This window comes from Dermacentor andersoni, chromosome 3, assembly GCF_023375885.2.
Source record: "Dermacentor andersoni chromosome 3, qqDerAnde1_hic_scaffold, whole genome shotgun sequence".
Taxonomy (NCBI): Eukaryota; Metazoa; Arthropoda; class Arachnida; order Ixodida; family Ixodidae; genus Dermacentor; species Dermacentor andersoni.
The window spans coordinates 162,682,235-162,700,036 of record NC_092816.1 but is presented as its reverse complement, the minus strand read 5'-3'; the positions used below and the strand labels follow the sequence as shown (position 1 = coordinate 162,700,036).

The 17,802-nt window shown below is 43.9% G+C and overlaps 2 protein-coding genes across 2 annotated transcripts in view; one reads left to right on the top strand and one right to left on the bottom strand.

Annotated features, from left to right (window-relative positions):
• LOC126524535 (ubiquitin-protein ligase E3B) overlaps positions 1-16,587 on the bottom strand; it is a 112,841-nt gene extending 96,254 nt beyond the window's left edge. The window contains exons 1-3 of the mRNA XM_050172833.3: positions 16,245-16,587; positions 9,458-9,590; positions 7,674-7,791 (exon numbers count right to left, since the gene is read on the bottom strand). Of these exons, the coding sequence (XP_050028790.2) occupies positions 7,674-7,791; positions 9,458-9,574 (235 nt within the window). The 5' untranslated portion in view covers positions 9,575-9,590; positions 16,245-16,587. The remainder of the gene's footprint in view (positions 1-7,673; positions 7,792-9,457; positions 9,591-16,244) is intronic.
• Positions 16,588-16,625: 38 nt separating this feature from the next.
• LOC126524532 (probable RNA-binding protein 19) overlaps positions 16,626-17,802 on the top strand; it is a 119,306-nt gene continuing 118,129 nt past the window's right edge. The window contains exons 1-2 of the mRNA XM_050172830.3: positions 16,626-16,747; positions 16,843-17,025. Coding sequence (XP_050028787.2) covers positions 16,712-16,747; positions 16,843-17,025 — 219 coding nt within the window. The 5' untranslated portion in view covers positions 16,626-16,711. The remainder of the gene's footprint in view (positions 16,748-16,842; positions 17,026-17,802) is intronic.

The window sequence follows — 17,802 nt, the reverse complement described above, 5'->3', positions numbered from 1 at the left end:
GCAACATTTAACGTTAGAACGCTATCTAGTGAGGCGAGTCTAGCAGTGTTATTGGAGGAATTAGAGGGTAGTAAATGGGATATAATAGGGCTCAGTGAGGTTAGGAGGACAAAAGAAGCATATACAGTGCTAAAAAGCGGGCATGTACTGTGTTACCGGGGCTTAGCGGGGAGACGAGAACTAGGAGTCTGATTCCTGATTAATAAGGATATAGCTGGTAACATACAGGAATTCTATAGCATTAACGAGAGGGTGGCAGGTCTTGTTGTGAAACTTAATAAGAGGTACAAATTTAAGGTGGTAGAAGTCTATGCCCCTACATGCAGTCATGATGACCAGGAAGTCGAAAGCTTTTATGAAGACGTCGAATCGGCGATGGGTAAAGTCAAAACAAAATACACTATACTGATGGGCGACTTCAATGCCAGGGTAGGCAAGAAGCAGGCTGGAGACAAGTCAGTGGGGGAATATGGCATAGGCTCTAGGAATAGCAGAGGAGAATTATTAGTAGAGTTTGCAGAACAGAATAATATGCGGATAATGAATACCTTCTTCCGCAAGCGGGTTAGTCGAAAGTGGACGTGGAGGAGCCCGAATGGTGAGACTAGAAATGAAATCGACTTCATACTCTGCGCGAACCCTGGCATCATTCTAGATGTAGACGTGCTCGGCAAGGTACGCTGCAGTGACCAAAGGATGGTAAGAACTCGAATTAGCCTAGACTTGAGGAGGGAACGAAAGAAACTGGTACACAAGAAGCCAATCAATGAGTTAGCGGTAAGAGGGAAACTAGAGGAATTCCAGATCAAGCTACAGAACAGGTATTCGGCTTTAACTCAGGAAGAGGACCTTAGTGTTGAAGCAATGAACGACAATCTCATGGGCATCATTAAGGAGTGCGCAATAGAAGTCGGTGGTAACGCCGTTAGACAGGAAACCAGTAAGCTATCGCAGGAGACGAAAGATCTGATCAAGAAACACCAATGTATGAAAGCCTCTAATCCTACAGCTTGAATAGAACTGGCAGAACTTTCTAAGTTAATCAACAAGCGTAAGACAGCGGACATCAGGAACTATAATATGGATAGAATTGAACAGGCTTTCAGGAACGGAGGAAGCCTAAAAACAGTGAAGAAGAAACTAGGAATAGGCAAGAATCAGATGTGTGCGTTAAGAGACAAAGCCGGCAATATCGTTACTAATATGGATGAGATAGTTCAAGTGGCTGAGGAGTTCTATAGAGATTTATACAGTACCAGTGGCACCCACGACGATAGTGGAAGAGAGAATAGCCTAGAGGAATTCGAAATCCCACAGGTAACGCCAGAAGAACTAAAGAAAGTCTTAGGAGCTATGCAAAGGGGGAAGGCAGCTGGGGAGGATCCAGTAACAGCAGATTTGTTGAAGGATGGTGGTCAGATTGTTCTAGAGAAACTGGCCACCCTGTATACGCAATGCCTCATAACCTCGAGCGTACCGGAATCTTGGAAGAACGCTAACATAATCCTAATCCATAAGAAAGGGGACGCCAAAGACTTGAAAAATTAAAGACCGATCAGCTTACTGTCCGTTGCCTACAAAGTATTTACTAAGGTAATCGCGAATAGAATCAGGAACACCTTAGACTTCTGTCAACCAAAGGACCAGGCAGGATTCCGTAAAGGCTACTCAACAATAGACCATATTCACACTATCAATCAAGTGATAGAGAAATGTGCAGAATATAACCAACCCTTATATATAGCTTTCATTGATTACGAGAAAGCGTTTGATTCAGTCGAAACCTCAGCAGTCATGGAGGCATTACGGAATCAGGGTGTAGATGAGCCATATGTAAAAATACTGGAAGATATCTATAGCGGCTCCACAGCCACCGTAGTCCTCCACAAAGAAAGCAACAAAATCCCTATAAAGAAAGGCGTCAGACAGGGAGATACGATATCTCCAATGCTATTCACAGCATGTTTACAGGAGGTATTCAGAGGCCTGGAGTGGGAAAAATTGGGGATAAGAGTAAATGGAGAATACCTTAGTAACTTGCGCTTCGCTGATGATATTACCTTGCTTAGTAACTCAGGGGACCAATTGCAATGCATGCTCACTGACCTGGAGAGGCAAAGCAGAAGGGTGGGTCTGAAAATTAATCTGCAGAAAACTAAATGAATGTTTAACAGTCTCGGAAGAGAACAGCAGTTTACAATAGGTAGCGAGGCACTGGAAGTGGTAAGGGAATACATCTACTTGGGGCACGTAGTGACCATGGATCCGGATCATGAGACTGAAATAACCAGAAGAATAAGAATGGGTTGGGGTGCGTTTGGCAGGCATTCTCAAATCATGAACAGTAGGTTGCCACTATCCCTCAAAAGGAAAGTGTACAACAGCTGTGTGTTACCAGTACTCACATATGGGGCACAAACCTGGAGGCTTACGAAAAGGGTTCTGCTGAAATTGAGGACGACGCAACGAGCTATGGAAAGAAGAATGATGGGTGTAACGTTAAGGGATAAGAAAAGAGCAGATTGGGTGAGGCAACAAACGCGGGTAAACGACATCTTAGTTGAAATCAAGAAATGGGCATGGGCCGGACATGTAATGAGGAGGGAAGATAACCGATGGTCACTAAGAGTTACGGACTGGATTCCAAGGGAAGGGAAGCGTAGCAGGGGGCGGCAGAAAGTTAGGTGGGCGGATGACATTAAGACGTTTCCAGGGACAACATGGCCACAATTAGTACATGACCGGGGTAGTTGGAGAAGTATGGGAGAGGCCTTTGCCCTGCAGTGGGCGTAACTAGGCTGATGATGATGATGATGGCCTTGGGTTCAGCGAAAGCAGGAAAAAAGTAAACAGGTCTACAATAGACATTAGTAAAAGGTGATAGGAAGATTGGTGGAAGAAAAGTAGGGAAATGACAAAAAACGGAGGCGTACAAAAGCAAAGTTCACAATAGGGGGTCAGGAAATTTGGTTGTGGGAGTTTGCGCATGTGTGTGTGTGTGTGTGTGTGTTTTTCCTTTTCCTTTTTTTTAACCTAGGTAGAATATTAGGCAGTATAATAGCAAGAGCTTGGTGGCACAACCCACTGGCCCGTTCCAAAGGGGAAGCCCATAACATCAGTCCATCCATCCACTGCGTGCCGTTTCTACCAGAAAGCTCGCCTTCGTGCATAGCGTTCGGCGCCAGTGCTTTCCGCTAAACATTACGGTTACATAAGCTGCAGTTGCAGGGAAGCACGCGAAGCAGTCAGGGATCTTGGAATGCTATCTTGTTCTACTCTTAAGAGGAAGCTTTAGCTCGGGCCCAAATCCAATGCGTCCTATTCAAATATGTGTAAAACGCAAAAATGTTTTTCTGAGATAACCCCTGGACCAATTTTAATGAAATTTGTTCCATTTGGGAGAGAAAGTTAAATTCTAGTGACTGTTGGAAGTGGAATTTCTATTTAGGGGCTGATATTATTTTTTCAGATTTTCAATAATTCGAAAGTATGAAAATAACAGAAGCACGAAGTTTACAAATTAATAGCTCTGCATCAAGAACAGATATCGCATAACTTTCACAGTTTTAGTACACGAAAAAGGACAACAGACAGAAGTACAACGCAGACACAGCGCTGTGTGCGCGTCGCACTTTTGTCTCTCGTCCCTTTTCGTGCGCTAAAACTGTAAATGTTATGGAATACCAACATGCCCAAACTTACGCTCTTTCAAGATATAACGGTTTTGTAAACGGCATCCGTTAGATAATTCAAAGGGGACAAATTCGATATGTCAATTTATAGCCTACATGAATTCGTTACATCGTGGACAAGGGGTCTGCAAAAGCTGTATTTTCATATTGTTAAATTTTTTGGCATTCATGTGTAACATATTAATTTTGTCCACTTTAAATGTACCATTACATGCAATTCACAGAATTGTGATATCATTTTTCACTGCTGACTTACAAAGTTGTAAACTTGGTAGTTTCGTTTTCTAAAAGTTTTCTATTTTTGCCAATTTTGAATAAAAAAATTGACGTAAGTGAAAACTTCGAAACCAACAGAGCCCATTGCACCAACCAACCATTGAAACCAACCATGTACCAGGGCCCTGAAACCATAAGTGGTACACCTTCAAGAATAGTAGGAACATATGCATTCACACACCAAGACGTGCATGCGTTCCGAGTCTTGAATAGTGCCAACTTAAAGTTGAGGGCTATGTCCATTGGCTGCCGCTACATTTGTCCTTCACCTTGCACTGACCATGTTGTAGCCTTAGGTTTTAGAAGTTACTTCTGCTGTTGGAAACATTCGAGTGGAACTGATTGCTCTGTAGTGCAGTCACGATAAGAGGTGAACCCACTTTCCGAGAGCTGTTATTAACTTCTCTGAAAACTGAATCAAACCAGTAAATGCAATTTTTTTTTTAATATATTCAATTAGTGCTTTGCTTGTAGTATCAGCTAGTCAGCTCTTAAACACTTGTACAGCTAAACCTTGATGTAACCAAATGCTAAATGTAACAAACTATTTTTCAAAACTTGGTGTCTGTTGAACGTAAGATATTTTTAGCCTCAATATAACAATGTGTGCTATCAATTCTGTCTGCCAAAGGAGGTCAATCACCACATGTTTTAAAATCTACTGCAGACAGTTTGACAGCTGGGACAGAGTTCGCATGCCTGCACGCAAAGGCAAACAGGCTGGCCTGCTCAGTGCAGCACACGATCACATCCACTACTACAAGAATGTCACACACAGCACGGCTCCCAAAATGTTGCCGTTTTTCTAAAACCGGAGACGTTTTTTCACTGAGATTACCATATTTACTCGTACAAGGTCCTCATGTAAAGTCCTCATGTAAAGCCCACAACGCAACCTTAAAGTGCGAAAATATGGAAAATAAACTTCACTGAACATCATGTGCGGACTCTTGTGCTAGTTAATTTCCTGCATGCCGCTACAAGATGGCACTAGACTGCATCCAAAAAATCGCCAGGCTTAGCTTGGTTAAGCCAAGAATGCGTTGCATATTGCACGCGTTGTATATTGCGCGCAATATGCAACGGAGCTTTTCCTCCGGCTGTCGTGACGTCACGTCACGTGGTTGCACTAAAGGTCAATGGTGGCTGCCCGGCCGCGCCCAAGGGCTGAACTGAGTGATTGCAATATGCAACGCATAAAATCAGTCGGCGACTGTAAATGTACTCTTAGTCGACCACCGGTGGTTGCCTTTATTTGCATAGCAGTCCGAGTGTAGTTCGAGGCTTCAGCAAGTATTCCGAAACCATAAGGTCCGCATCCAGAAAAATTTCAAACAAAAGAAAAGTGAAGGGCCTAAAGGAGCAAATACGGTTTTCTCTGTGCATACAATGCCAAATCAAATTCCATGTATAGCACCCCAAAGCAGCAGACAGGCTATGAGGAACACCATATTGGAAGACTCCAGTCGAATTCTGGTGAACTGGGGTTATTTGATATGGGCCTACAACTAGGTGCATGAGCATGTCTACCTTCTGCCCCCATTGGAATGAGGCTGTGGCAGCAAGGTATTGCACCCACGACGAAGTCGTGGGTGCAATACCACCGTGTCGGTGCTCATACGATGTTACACATATCCACAGCAGGAGGGAGACAAGGGAGAGAGCAAGGTTTCCTTTCATTTACGGAGGCAAGCACATGGAAAGGGACGATACATGGATGCCAGATTTCAGCATGGGGGCCTCCGAGTCGTGGACCAGGGGCAGGAGCCACTACACCATTCGTGGGCTAGTGTGAACGCAATAAGCAGATGGAGTGCACACCAATTACTGCACACCGGTACAAATTGACGTGAGAAGGTTTTTGAACAAACAAAAATGTGACAATTGCGTAGCTGCAAAGGAGGGAGGGCAATTGAAGTACGAGTCTACTCCCACCAACCACAACACAAATTTATGGCTATGCTGTCAGCTTGCACAAATTTGTTCTGCTTACTATACAGTAAAAGCTCGTTAATTCGAGTTTTGCGGGGATGCTACGAAAATTCTAATTATACAAAATTTGAACTAATGAAAGTCAGCAAAAAAAATCGCTCGGTTAAGGCGCGTATATAGTCCGCCGCGGCATGAGCGCGCGTGCACACACGCTACGTTATGTTGGCGTGAAGAACAATGTTTATACTTCGAATCACTGGTGCAGCCAATGTAGCCGGACGCAGCCAACACGGTCCGACATACCCGGCGTCGAGATGGCTCTTGCTCCATCTGTGCATTCGTCGTGCTGACTGGCGCAAAGAAAAAGAAATGTCGCAGTTTTGCCCAAAAAGCGAACAATCGATTGCGATAGCAAATTAGTAGATAGCTATATGAAGTAAGCATAGTAGTTTTATCACCCATATAAACTTGTAAACATTCATTTACTAACTAAATTAACAAGCCCAGTATCGCACACGCACTGGTAAGCATGAACACATCTCGCTCTATGACCACAGAAACTCTCTAAAACACGCTGGAGTGAGGAAACGCGGCAGTAACAGTGAGTGGATTGACCTTAGTACAGCTCTCGCTTCAACGTAAACAAAATGTAGAATGCGCATCGCATATGAAGCTACCGGCACTACACGCACTCTGCAAACATCGCAGATCGCTTTGAAGATGAGGCCCACGCGGGCGTGCACTTTGGTTGTGTCGCACATTTACCAGTTGTGCAATTGAAACCGAGCAGCAATGAAGTAATGTCACTTCAGCAGAAATCCTGTTTCGACAATTAGGTATTCAACTTCTAAGGCAATGTCTCACATGTTCCAGTTATTAGAACCACACAGTGCTGAAAGTGCCACAGTGCTACCACATGAGATCTCCATTTCCATTAAAATAGATAGCCCTGCATGCTGAAACCAAAACTCTGCTATCCGTAGCAGCCTATAGTAGTACTAAGCGTAGTGAATTATTGCGAGTTTGAATTACTGTAAATCTTTCGCATGCAATGCAGGATCCCAGCTCGTTTGTTCCATTGCACTGTTTCTCATGGGGCTAATGGCTGCCAAGCACTGACTGTCAAACAGAACTCTTTTCCTTATGGTTTTCATTCCAGTTCAGGGAAAACGGTTCACAGTTCTGGTTCACACCTAGATATTAGAAATTATGGATTTGAATTGGCTTATGACTGCATAACTGTTGTTCAGGCCACAAGTAGTTACAAGGCAAAAATAATGTTGAGGAAATGCACTTCTGAAGGAATACATAGTTTCTATAGCAACCGCTTCAGTTTACAAACCAGTGTTCAAAAGCAATTGGACAGCTAGGAATTGTTTACCAGTTTCAGCGATTATGTATAGGCGTACCACCAGCTGATAACTATCGGACGGTCATTACCTATAAACACGAATGCATTCCTAACATGCCTGCTTCCCAGTTCCCCAGAATAAAAACTGCAATAACGATATTGCCCCTTCTATAAAACCCCAACAAGCTAGTGTGAGTTTACAATTAAGGTAGCATAGTTGAGCCACAAGTGTAGTCAATGCTGGATGAGAAGCCCCAGAGAAACTAGCCAACGTGAATCGAAAATTGTTAGTCATTTACTTTTTTCATTCTGGAGTGAAAAAAATTCATTCCAGTTCAGTTCCAGTTCAATACACTTGGCCAGGCATTTCATGACACTGTAAAGCAGCTGTGACGGGCACCTGCACACATCTCATTTCATACCTGATATGGCAACAGGGACGTTGGGCTCTTCCCCATCGCCATCCCTGAGGACGGAATCAAATTCTCGCCGAAACTCAGTCCGAAGCCGCTGCCGGACCAAGAAGCCTCTGATGACTGCCTGCCAAGGCAAAGGTTAAAAAAGAAGAGTCATAATTGTACTGCTTTTTATTTCATTTTTATTGTATTGCGAGTGTAGAAGGTGCTAAACATACTTATTCTGCATGTTCTCAGCAAATGCCTGATGTGGGATCCAACCAAGTAGTAGTTTACAATTTCATCGTTTTTTGTTGCACTCCTGTGCAAATATAGAAGATTTCTTTTTGATAAGTTACCCTCTGCCAGTTTATCTTATACTGCAACCAATCTACCATATTGTTATGCGGTGCTTGCGCATGAATGTGACAATGGTGCCTTAAGCACAAATTAATATCCTCAAATCATTATTAAATCCCCATATAAACATTTACTATTTACTATGCGGTTGCGTCGTTGTCGACCTGGTATGCTAAAAAGGTTTCAATGACGCACAACAGTCAGTCAATCATTGGAGTGAGCGTCTTGTCGGTCTCGTATCGACCCAGCGTTGCCGCGCCTTACGAGTACGTGCAGTCAGGAACGCGCTGCCACCACCAGCAAGTGAGAACCGACGCTGCAAAAAGTCTTCGTCAGCAACGTGATGTACTTAAGTGTCGCCCAAGTGTAACGCACAGATTTTTAGTTAAATTAGCGAGCCATTCATGAAAGGTGTCAACTACCTGGCTCATGGTGCAGTTCGGACAACTCGGATGATGCCCTGGCCACTTTCTCTTTTAAAGTGGAGTTGCAGTCTTGCGCTACGCACGTTTTTGGTACCGCACCGACGTCGAGCTACCAGTAGAGTTTCAATCTGGTACACGGCACGAGTGTTTGCAACACCGTGCGTCCGAGTGCTCTTCTTTTTTTTTTTTTCGGGGGACTTTCCAGTGCGTGGCCAAGCACATGACCCATCCAAAACGTTTTGCGACTAATCCGCTAGGGCAGGGCGCATGCGTCGTCGTGCCATGAAAGAGGCACATTGGCACAGCTGTTCCACCACTGCGGTGTACCCATCCACATAGGAATGAAATTTCGGCCACACTACTTATCAGTGTTGTAGCTGTCGGGTCTCACCAATTTCAATTAGTCTGGAACACACAATTAGCCTTGAACTACACGAAACTTAACCCCAGAGCACACGTACGCTACGCCTGCTGCGTCTCGCAATAAATGGCAGTAAGCCTCCACAAGAGATGCGCACACTCCCGGTCGCTCCTGGCTAGATGCGCTTCGTGTTGAGCTCTACAAAGTGCACAATCTGAATTTCTCTCATATCCGTGCAGGAAAAAGCCGGTCCAGATCACACAGAATGGTCAGGCTGGAGCGCGCACCCAGCCTTCCCAAGCATTTACAGCTGCACGCCCTTGCGTCTGCTGCCGGGTGCCACAAAAAGCCTACTCACCGTAATGCCATAGGCTGATCATCCCCACTCTACCATCACCAGTGCTCCTCCCCTCCATTAGAATGGAGGACAATGAGGGCAAATGGGAAAGGCAAATATTTTGCTGCAAGTACCTCCAGCCAAACCTTCTTTTTGAAAAATTATTTCGTTGCTATATGTTCCTGAGAAATACCCTACTCGTTCCAAGGCGTTTTTGGAGTTCAAGGAAATGTGGTTCAAGGCCCATTTATGGATAAAGCCGGTCACAAAGACAACTTGACAAGCTGCAACCCAAAGAAGGGGTGTGCGCGTGCCTTGAAGGCCCTACCTGGATGGCAGAGGCCGCCTGGTCTCTCCGGCGCTCGTGGGCCCGCTCAATACGCGCTGCCTTGGCCTGCTCGAGGAACTGCTCCTTGGAGGCAGACTTGGCCTGGCCAGCAAACATGGTGCTCCCTCCAATCCTGGGCACATGCAGAAGGAAGGGGTAGGAGATGGAGAAATACTAAAGGTGCATTCACACTGGCGATTGACAGAAGTCAGCCAACCGACCGCGACCGGCAACCAACAAGTAACTCGCGGCAACCGACCTTCACACTAGCAAGCGCAACCAGTCCATCGCCATACCGAAATGTCTATAAACAAACACTGTACGAGATTCAACATTGCCCAGATAACAATATAAAAACAATTGTACTCGTCCCATTTATTTTTAGAACATTTAATGTCACCATTTCGCAAAAGCTTTGCTTCACACACGTTCCAATATGTGCGCTACATCTGCATAGCTCCCTCCACACCAGGTATAAAGGTAAGCTGCCAGTAGTGAGTTAAGACCACTTGTCACGTACACTCCAACCCATCTTTATTTGTCTGGAGATTTCCTTTCCATGACCAGGGCCTCCAGCAACTACTCAGACTAGATAAACGAGATCTTGCACAGATTCCAGAAGCCGACTACCAACCACAATTTCTCTAACCAGGCTGCTGAGAATCACCCTACTATTCCGCAGATTAGCCCTCAACCCTACCCTTAGGTTTTGCCAATCAAACAGTCGGTCTTTTTTGGCCCATTGCAAAGCATTACCTCCAGACTTCTTCCACAAGCACTGCAAGGTACTCTCTGAATTGAAAACTGCGCTTTTATTTTTGGTCAGATTTGTCAATCTTTGGCACATGCAGGAGTATGGAACAGTGCAACTTCGACAGGAGGTACCATCGAAAATACCCCTTCATGCATGTCAGGTTTCCTCAACCAAATGATGTAAGACCTGCACTTTGGCCAGCCTGGCTGCACAATTTTAAAAGGCAGCAACAGTGAAGACTTGATTGACGAATTCTGTTGGGTGGCTCGATTTTGCACTTGTTTTAACGATGCCTGAAACATTGTCATATGATTTAAATTGAGCACAGTTGAGATTGTCATGTTCCAGTAATGTCAAGGTCAACTTCATTTTACTAAGCTACTTTTATTCTTTAGTGTTTCAAGAAAGTATGCGACAGTTGTGTAGATGATTTATGATTTTGCTTCTATTAATGATTTTCATGTTTTCTTGCTCCGTCGTGTCGCCGAATTGCTGTAGGAGGTTCAGAAATGCACAAGCCATTCATTGCAGCTTTTCTCTCAACCCCTTGCATTTTGCATAAATGGAAAACAAACCAAGTTTGATTTGATTTTATCTACAATGAGAAGTGCTTACCGCTGTCTCTGATTTACGTTGTGGCAAAATATGCTCTTTCCATTGTAATATGTTCGGTGACTGCATTCTCAAACTTATATAATAGAGCGTTGAAGAGTTAGCCAGCACCTACCGTAAGTATGACAGATGCAGAAAAAAAGTTCTGCAACTAAATGTCAAAGTTTTGTGTACTGCACGCAGGGCACATCATAACTTCTCAACAATACATAGCCACGGCCCTATTACGTATTTTTTTCTCAAGTGCAGGGTCTTCCCGTCTACTTTAATTTTTTATATGGTCAAAGCAAAGCACTGATACAGAGAGGTCTTATAAGTCATAAGATATACATGAAAATTTTTTTCACGCATAAACAATTTTCATGCTCTATGAGTATTTCTATTTTTTATACTTAAGAGAGCCTATAGTATAAAATTAACAAGTGAGACTGAATGAAGGTGGAATAGTTTCAGGCATTAGCATGAGTGGAAAGAAGTACTAAAGGCGAGATGCAATAAAAAAAAAGAAATATAAGGCTATAAACAAACAAAAAACACCAAAATGCATCCACTTGTATCATATTATTGTACTATGCTAACTAAAACAACCTATCATTTCACCCATTTACTACAGCCCATTAGCCTTTGTTACTGCGCCATTATTTTTTCAGGTAGTGGAGCTGAAATACATCTCCAGCTTACCGAGAAGAAAAATTGAATCATTCACCTAGTCAAAATTATTGATTTTACATTTCAAGTTCCCTATTGTGAAGGGATTCGTAAACTACTTTAAATGTGAAAAAAAAATATTTTCCATTTTGATCCATATTTCCCACTCAACGTGCTTTTACCTAACCAGATGAGATTTCATTAGACGCTTCGTATATCTCTAGCTTCATGCCTCACTGAACGTCAGTATCGAAAAAGGAGAAAAAAAAGTAGCAGATTAAAGTGCTGCTGCCTTATTACATTATGCTAATCTGCTTCCTTTACTTGTTGCTCTGGACAGTGCAACCCGTACTATGCGTGGGTGGCAACCCAGCCTCTTTCTGCTGCACGTCACTGAAGTGGGCACAGTCGAGTCTGCACTACTGCAGTAAAGGCACATAAAAATGGAAAGAAAAAAAGAACAAGAAGAAAAATGCACAACTGCACAGAAATGTCTTTCCTCTGGAACTGCAGAGAGAGAGGAAGCAATTTGGTGGCCAAAATTGTAAGGCCTGACATGAGTTGTTCTGCTTCTTTGAAACGCTATTCTAGCAGAATCGACCAGAAAAAGAAAAGCAAAATAAAAACAGTCACGGCAAAATACATAGGCCAGGCTAGATTTTGAAATTCAAAATGGCACCTCCAATATAGATGTGGCAACAAGTTATTTGGCAGCAGCACGCTTTTCAGGCACCACATTCTGGGCGTATGGCGGGGATAGTGCCTTCACTAAAATGCCTGACACTACGTGTATTCAACACGTAGGACAAATGTGCTAGCACCTTGGAGTGGTATACAAAACAGCTCTCTACGGACAGCAACTTCAGAAAGTGCCTTTGTGGTTCAGAAAAGTTGTCATAGTCCAGGGATTTGTTACCATAAAATTTTCTTCCATCATCATCGTCAGCCTCTTTTATGCCCACTGCAGGATGAAGGCCTCTCCCTGCTATCTCCAATTACCCCTGTCCTGCGCCGACCGAATCCAACTTGCCCCTGCGAATTTCCTAATCCCATCACTCCACCTGGTTTTCTGCCATCCTCAACTGCGCTTCCCTTCTCTTGACACCCATTCTGTAAGTCTAATGGCCCACCGGTTTCTTTAATGGCAATATTTTCTCAGATGAATTTCCCTACACCTTAAGACGTATTGCAATACTTGGTGGAGTAAGTCCTTGGTTTCAAGCTTGAAGTCTGCATTGTGGTATAACTATGCCCTGCACTACAAACTGCCAGGCCCATGATTAACTTAGACAATAAATGGACTGCCCTGGAAAGGGCCTAATCTCCAATAAGAAAAATTTCTCTTCAACTATGGAGTTTACCTTTTAGTAAAACTGAAAGATTCTTCTTTTCCTAGAATTTCTTAGGCATTTTTAAAGCACTATAGATACAGTTAGGGAGATGAAACAAAAAAAATTGAATTCCGGGGTTTTGTGTGTTAAAACTACAATAGGGTTACGAGGCACGCTGTAGCGGGGAGACACCCACTATCCATTTATTTTTAACTATGGGACCTTCTTCTGTATATCTCTATCTGTACAGTATTTTTATGTAATAATAAAAATTGATTGAATGACTCCGGATCGCTTTTGACCACTGGGGTTCTTAAACGTTTACCCGAATCCAAGTACACGAGCATTTCCACATTTAACCCCCTATCAAAACAGGTCCACCCCACAGCCGGGATCAAACCTATGATCTCAAGTTCACCAGCCCAATGCCACAGCCATTGGTCTAGCATGGAAGGCAGAGTTAAGGGGTGTGCTGACATTTGTGCAAATGATCTTGCATACACGAAGTGAGGCCAGAAAACACAGAAACTGGCACTGTTATCTACTGAAAAAGATGGGCAACTGCCTACAGGGTGAATTAATGTACGGTGGGGGCACATTCACTACAAAAGCGTTGCCGATCTCTTGGGATGTTGGAAGGTTTGAAAACGTTCTTTGTTGTACAAGTGGCGTTCTTGTACAAGGCCACAGTTGCAGCAATTTATACAAGATGCGTGGCACGGGTGAGGTCAGGCCACTAAAAGCAAATGTGTGTAATCGAATACAGCAGCAATGACATTTCTCTCACTACGTGTGACAAGTACAGGTGCCATCATGTCATACACAACTACGCTTCAATGGGCTCTCTTAATGCAGCTAACAATGGCAGCACCTCAAGTAGGCCACAGCTTGCACAATAAATGATGCGCTCACGAGCGGGATCATGGTGTGTGTCAGCTCTGTTTACCATATTTTCCTAAATATAATCTGCAGACAATGCTTGTCTGTAGGCTGAAAGTTCACGTGGTGCGGACTATCTATGGCATGCAGACTACACATTTATCTTCTAAGATCATAGGCACACATGAAAAAGAAAAACAAGGCCCAACTGCACTTGAAACTTTTTCCTATGCTAAATCACGTAGTGAAATTGACTGAATATTGATTGCGGGCAATCGAAATTTGTAGCCGAAAGTTTGCCCATGTGGACTATACTTCGAAACTGAGCTATCTAAGGTTCTTTGTTGCTACGGATGTAATGAAGAGGTAAAAGCAGAAGTAATATCCCAGTCATAAAGGGCACTTTTAATTGGGATTGAGTGCTACTGGGAATGAACTTCTTAGTCCCGATCAGTTCCATTGCAGAAGCTGCAGACGGGAGCCAATAATGACTGACCGTGTGACAGAGGTACAGCAGAGTGCAGTGCACTTATCTGTTGTGTTCCCCAGAGCAGGGTCACAATTTGTTGTAATAGCTGATGATGGTTCCCAGTCGATAGTAAGTATATGAATCAAGGTCTTCATTACAGCACTCTCATAAGCACTTTGTAACGTATCTTGGAAAGTTCAGTCAAAGGCAGGCTCAAAATGATGTCATTAAGGGTACTGACATTGAAATTGTTGCAAAGCTTTATAAGAAATTTGAAGTCAATAGGAAAACTTCAATCTACTGAGCTATTGCATCACCAAGCGCTCCTCTGGTACTTGTCAGGAAATACCACAGTTTGTAAAGTTACATGTGAACTTTGGGGTTATTTTCTTCCCCTTTATTTGTACGGTTCTGATGTACAGTGGTATTCAATATGAGTTGGAACACCAGTACCCATGGTCAAAGGGGCTCCAGAACTGCATGGCGGCTGCGACATACGAAAAATCAGCTTAATAAATACGAGCAATTAGAGCTGTGTTTACTTCTTTAATTTTTCGTATGTTGGCGCCACTCCAAGACAGTCTTGGAGCCTCTTTAGCCATGAGCACCAGTGTTGCAGACCATATTAAACGCAAGTGTACCAGTCAGCAGTGTTTCAGATTACATTGGGCCAAGTAGGCACACTGCAGATAGCTGCAGCAAACATGCTGCCTAGGACTAAAGAATCCTTGTGTGCTTGATCTGTTCCTGCCAACTTGTACAACTGATCAGAACTCCACATAAAGCCTGTGTACGCTTCAATTCTGCCTGGCAGACATTGCATGGTGACCAGTAAAACATCAATGGAAGTACATCATCGTTTATATGAAGGGAAACAAAACAAAAAAAAAAGATGTGGGCGATTTGAACTCCCTATACAAAACACAAATGCCCCAAGAAAAATGAGAACTCTGATAAGAATGTGTTTACGACATGACAAAGATAATCTGAGCCATGGCAATGTTAAGTTTGTCGTTACAATTTAAAGTAGGTAGGAATTAAGAAGGAAAAGCTGTTCAAATTTGAAAAACCTCACGTCAAAAGACAAAAAAGTGCTGAAGGCCCTTTCATTTTCTGCGATAAATGTAACTTGGCAAGCAGTGCTGCTCTTGATGTCAGATTTATGTTTCTAAATTTATGAAAAAATAACTACATGTTCCACTCAAAAGCCATCTTATGCACTGCACACACATATATACGGGAGGTATTGCAATACGCACTGCCTCGTGTTAGGTTTTCGTTTTCCATTGGCTCTGGTATCTAAAAGCGCGGAGATGCGATAAGATTTGACGCCACGAAAGAGAGACAAGGAATACGACAGCGACCGGTTTACGTCAAACTGCTTGACGCGCACGCATTTCGTGTAGCCTCTGAGCCGCAACGTTATCCTGTTTACAGATAAGCTAAGCAAAACCGAAAGCGCCAAGTATCTGTCGTCGGAAATGTACGCGGCCGGCATTCATGCGATGTGTGCGTCTACGAGAAGCAATTATAATTGAATCCGCGTACGTATTTATACGAAACCACAGACTCGCGCGGCCTTCTCTATCCCGCATTTCACGGCACGAGCGGAAATGCGAAATCACCGTCAACTTTGAATGCGGGCACTAGAGCCTTCATTCATCGCAATTCTCTGCGACACGGACGGCCGCGCACGAAAGAGGCGGTGCGCACCGCGCATGCATCAGTGGCCGCAAAAATTACGCGATAAAAACAATCGTGGCGCAATATCTTCGGGTTAGGTTTCCTTGCTGGCGAACATAACGCCGCGTCGATTGCGATCTCGCAAAAAGCGGCGATAAAGGAGCAACCCGAAGCGCGTGTGGCAACGTCAAACTGCCGCTCGCCCCGCTTTCGTTTATCGCTCCACTCGGCGGCGGGAACAAAAAACACACTCGGCCAGGTAAACAGTCGTCCAAGTGAAATTAATGTATATCGGCCTGTACAGAGGGAAACACGGGCCGTGGATGTAGCTGCTGTTGCCGTCGCCACGGGTCAATATTTACATGGTAACAGCCGCAGGAGCGAACTTGAGCGTCGTGCTACACAACATACCTGGCTCAGCTGAGATCACGTCGCAGCGCTAGGAGCTCCTGCAGAGGACCGTCCGCCAGCCGTGCACATCGCCGGAGAAGTGCTGTTTATTCGCCGCGTTCTTGCCGCCCTCGTCGTAGAGATGACAGCTTTCAACGCTTCCGAAACTTGCTACACGGCGGCGACACCACGAACACAGCACAAACTCAAGCGATGTGCAGACGGATGGCTCGTCGACCGTAGGATTAGGAACGCAGCAAGAACACCGTGTGCTTTTAACTTTTCAATAAACAAATAACAATAAAAGCTTCAGTTATTTTAATAAATTGTTTTAATAATGTATTTAAAGTTAGTCATAATTTATTTTTGAGTTTTTTAAAATTTAACGTTCCTCTGCTGGCCTTCAATATGTCAGCCCCCTGCTCTTGAGCGTGGATTGAGCATGTGGCATTGTTTTGGTTGAGCAGCGCTGTCACTTCACATTCGATATGTCTCGAATTGTCGTGAAAAACCTTCCTAAAAAGGTGCGATCTGGATTTAATCTCTTCTGCCCGACGTGTTTTTTTTTTCTTTACAGTGGCACTTATCGATCGCGTCGTGAAATTACTTTCGCATGCAGATCAAAGAAGACCGGCTTCGGGAGTTCTTCTCTACCAAAGGAACGGTGACCGATCTGCAACTCAAGTACACGAAAGAAGGTGTCTTCCGACGTTTTGCTTTCGTGGGATTCAAAGATGAGGCCCAGGCCGCTGCTGCCAAGGAGTACTTCAACAATTCATACCTGGACACTTCCAAGCTTCAGGTGAGTTCTTTGACGATCGATCTCCTGACATCATTACCTGATGGTTTCAGGTAACTAACCCGCGGTTGTTTTATTCAAGAAATGTGTGCCGAGGATTCAACCTCTGGTGCTTAATACGAAACCCAGGGTGCGTTGGCAGGCGCGTAGGTATCTATATAATAAGATTAACTATCCCTGAAGTTAAAATGTGAAACTGTGTCAAAGCGAAAAAGTAAGGCCGATTCCTATGCTAAAGCTACCACAAGAACCTTGAAAGACCATTGGCGAAGTACGGAACTGTACGTTTCATGCGCACTCGCTGTCGTATTAGTCTTACGATGTGGTTTCTCTTTGCAAGGAACCTTCGGAAAGTATTCTGAAGCAGTGCTATACGTGAAACATTTAAGTATTGCAGTTGGCATACCTCGGCAAGGTTAAAGCTCACTTACACTTGAGTGCTCATTCGCGTCCATGCTAGCAACCATTTATGATACACAAACACAAGCACGCGTCATATAGATCCACTCATACTCGCTGGCACTTACTCGATCTCATCCAAGATCTCCATTGTCTGCGTTTCATTAGTGCCTCAGCTTACTTTCTTCGTTTAGGTGCATATACATTTTCTACCCCGCAATAATTTCATTTGCCAATTATAAGGAGTGAAGTTGGAGAGAATACTCGATCGTGGTCTGTAGCGCAGAACTCACCTGACCAATAGGAAAAGATGACCGGTGGCAGGTGACGAAGAGGATAGACTAACACGCACACACACAGGGAGACAGTATAGACAAACGC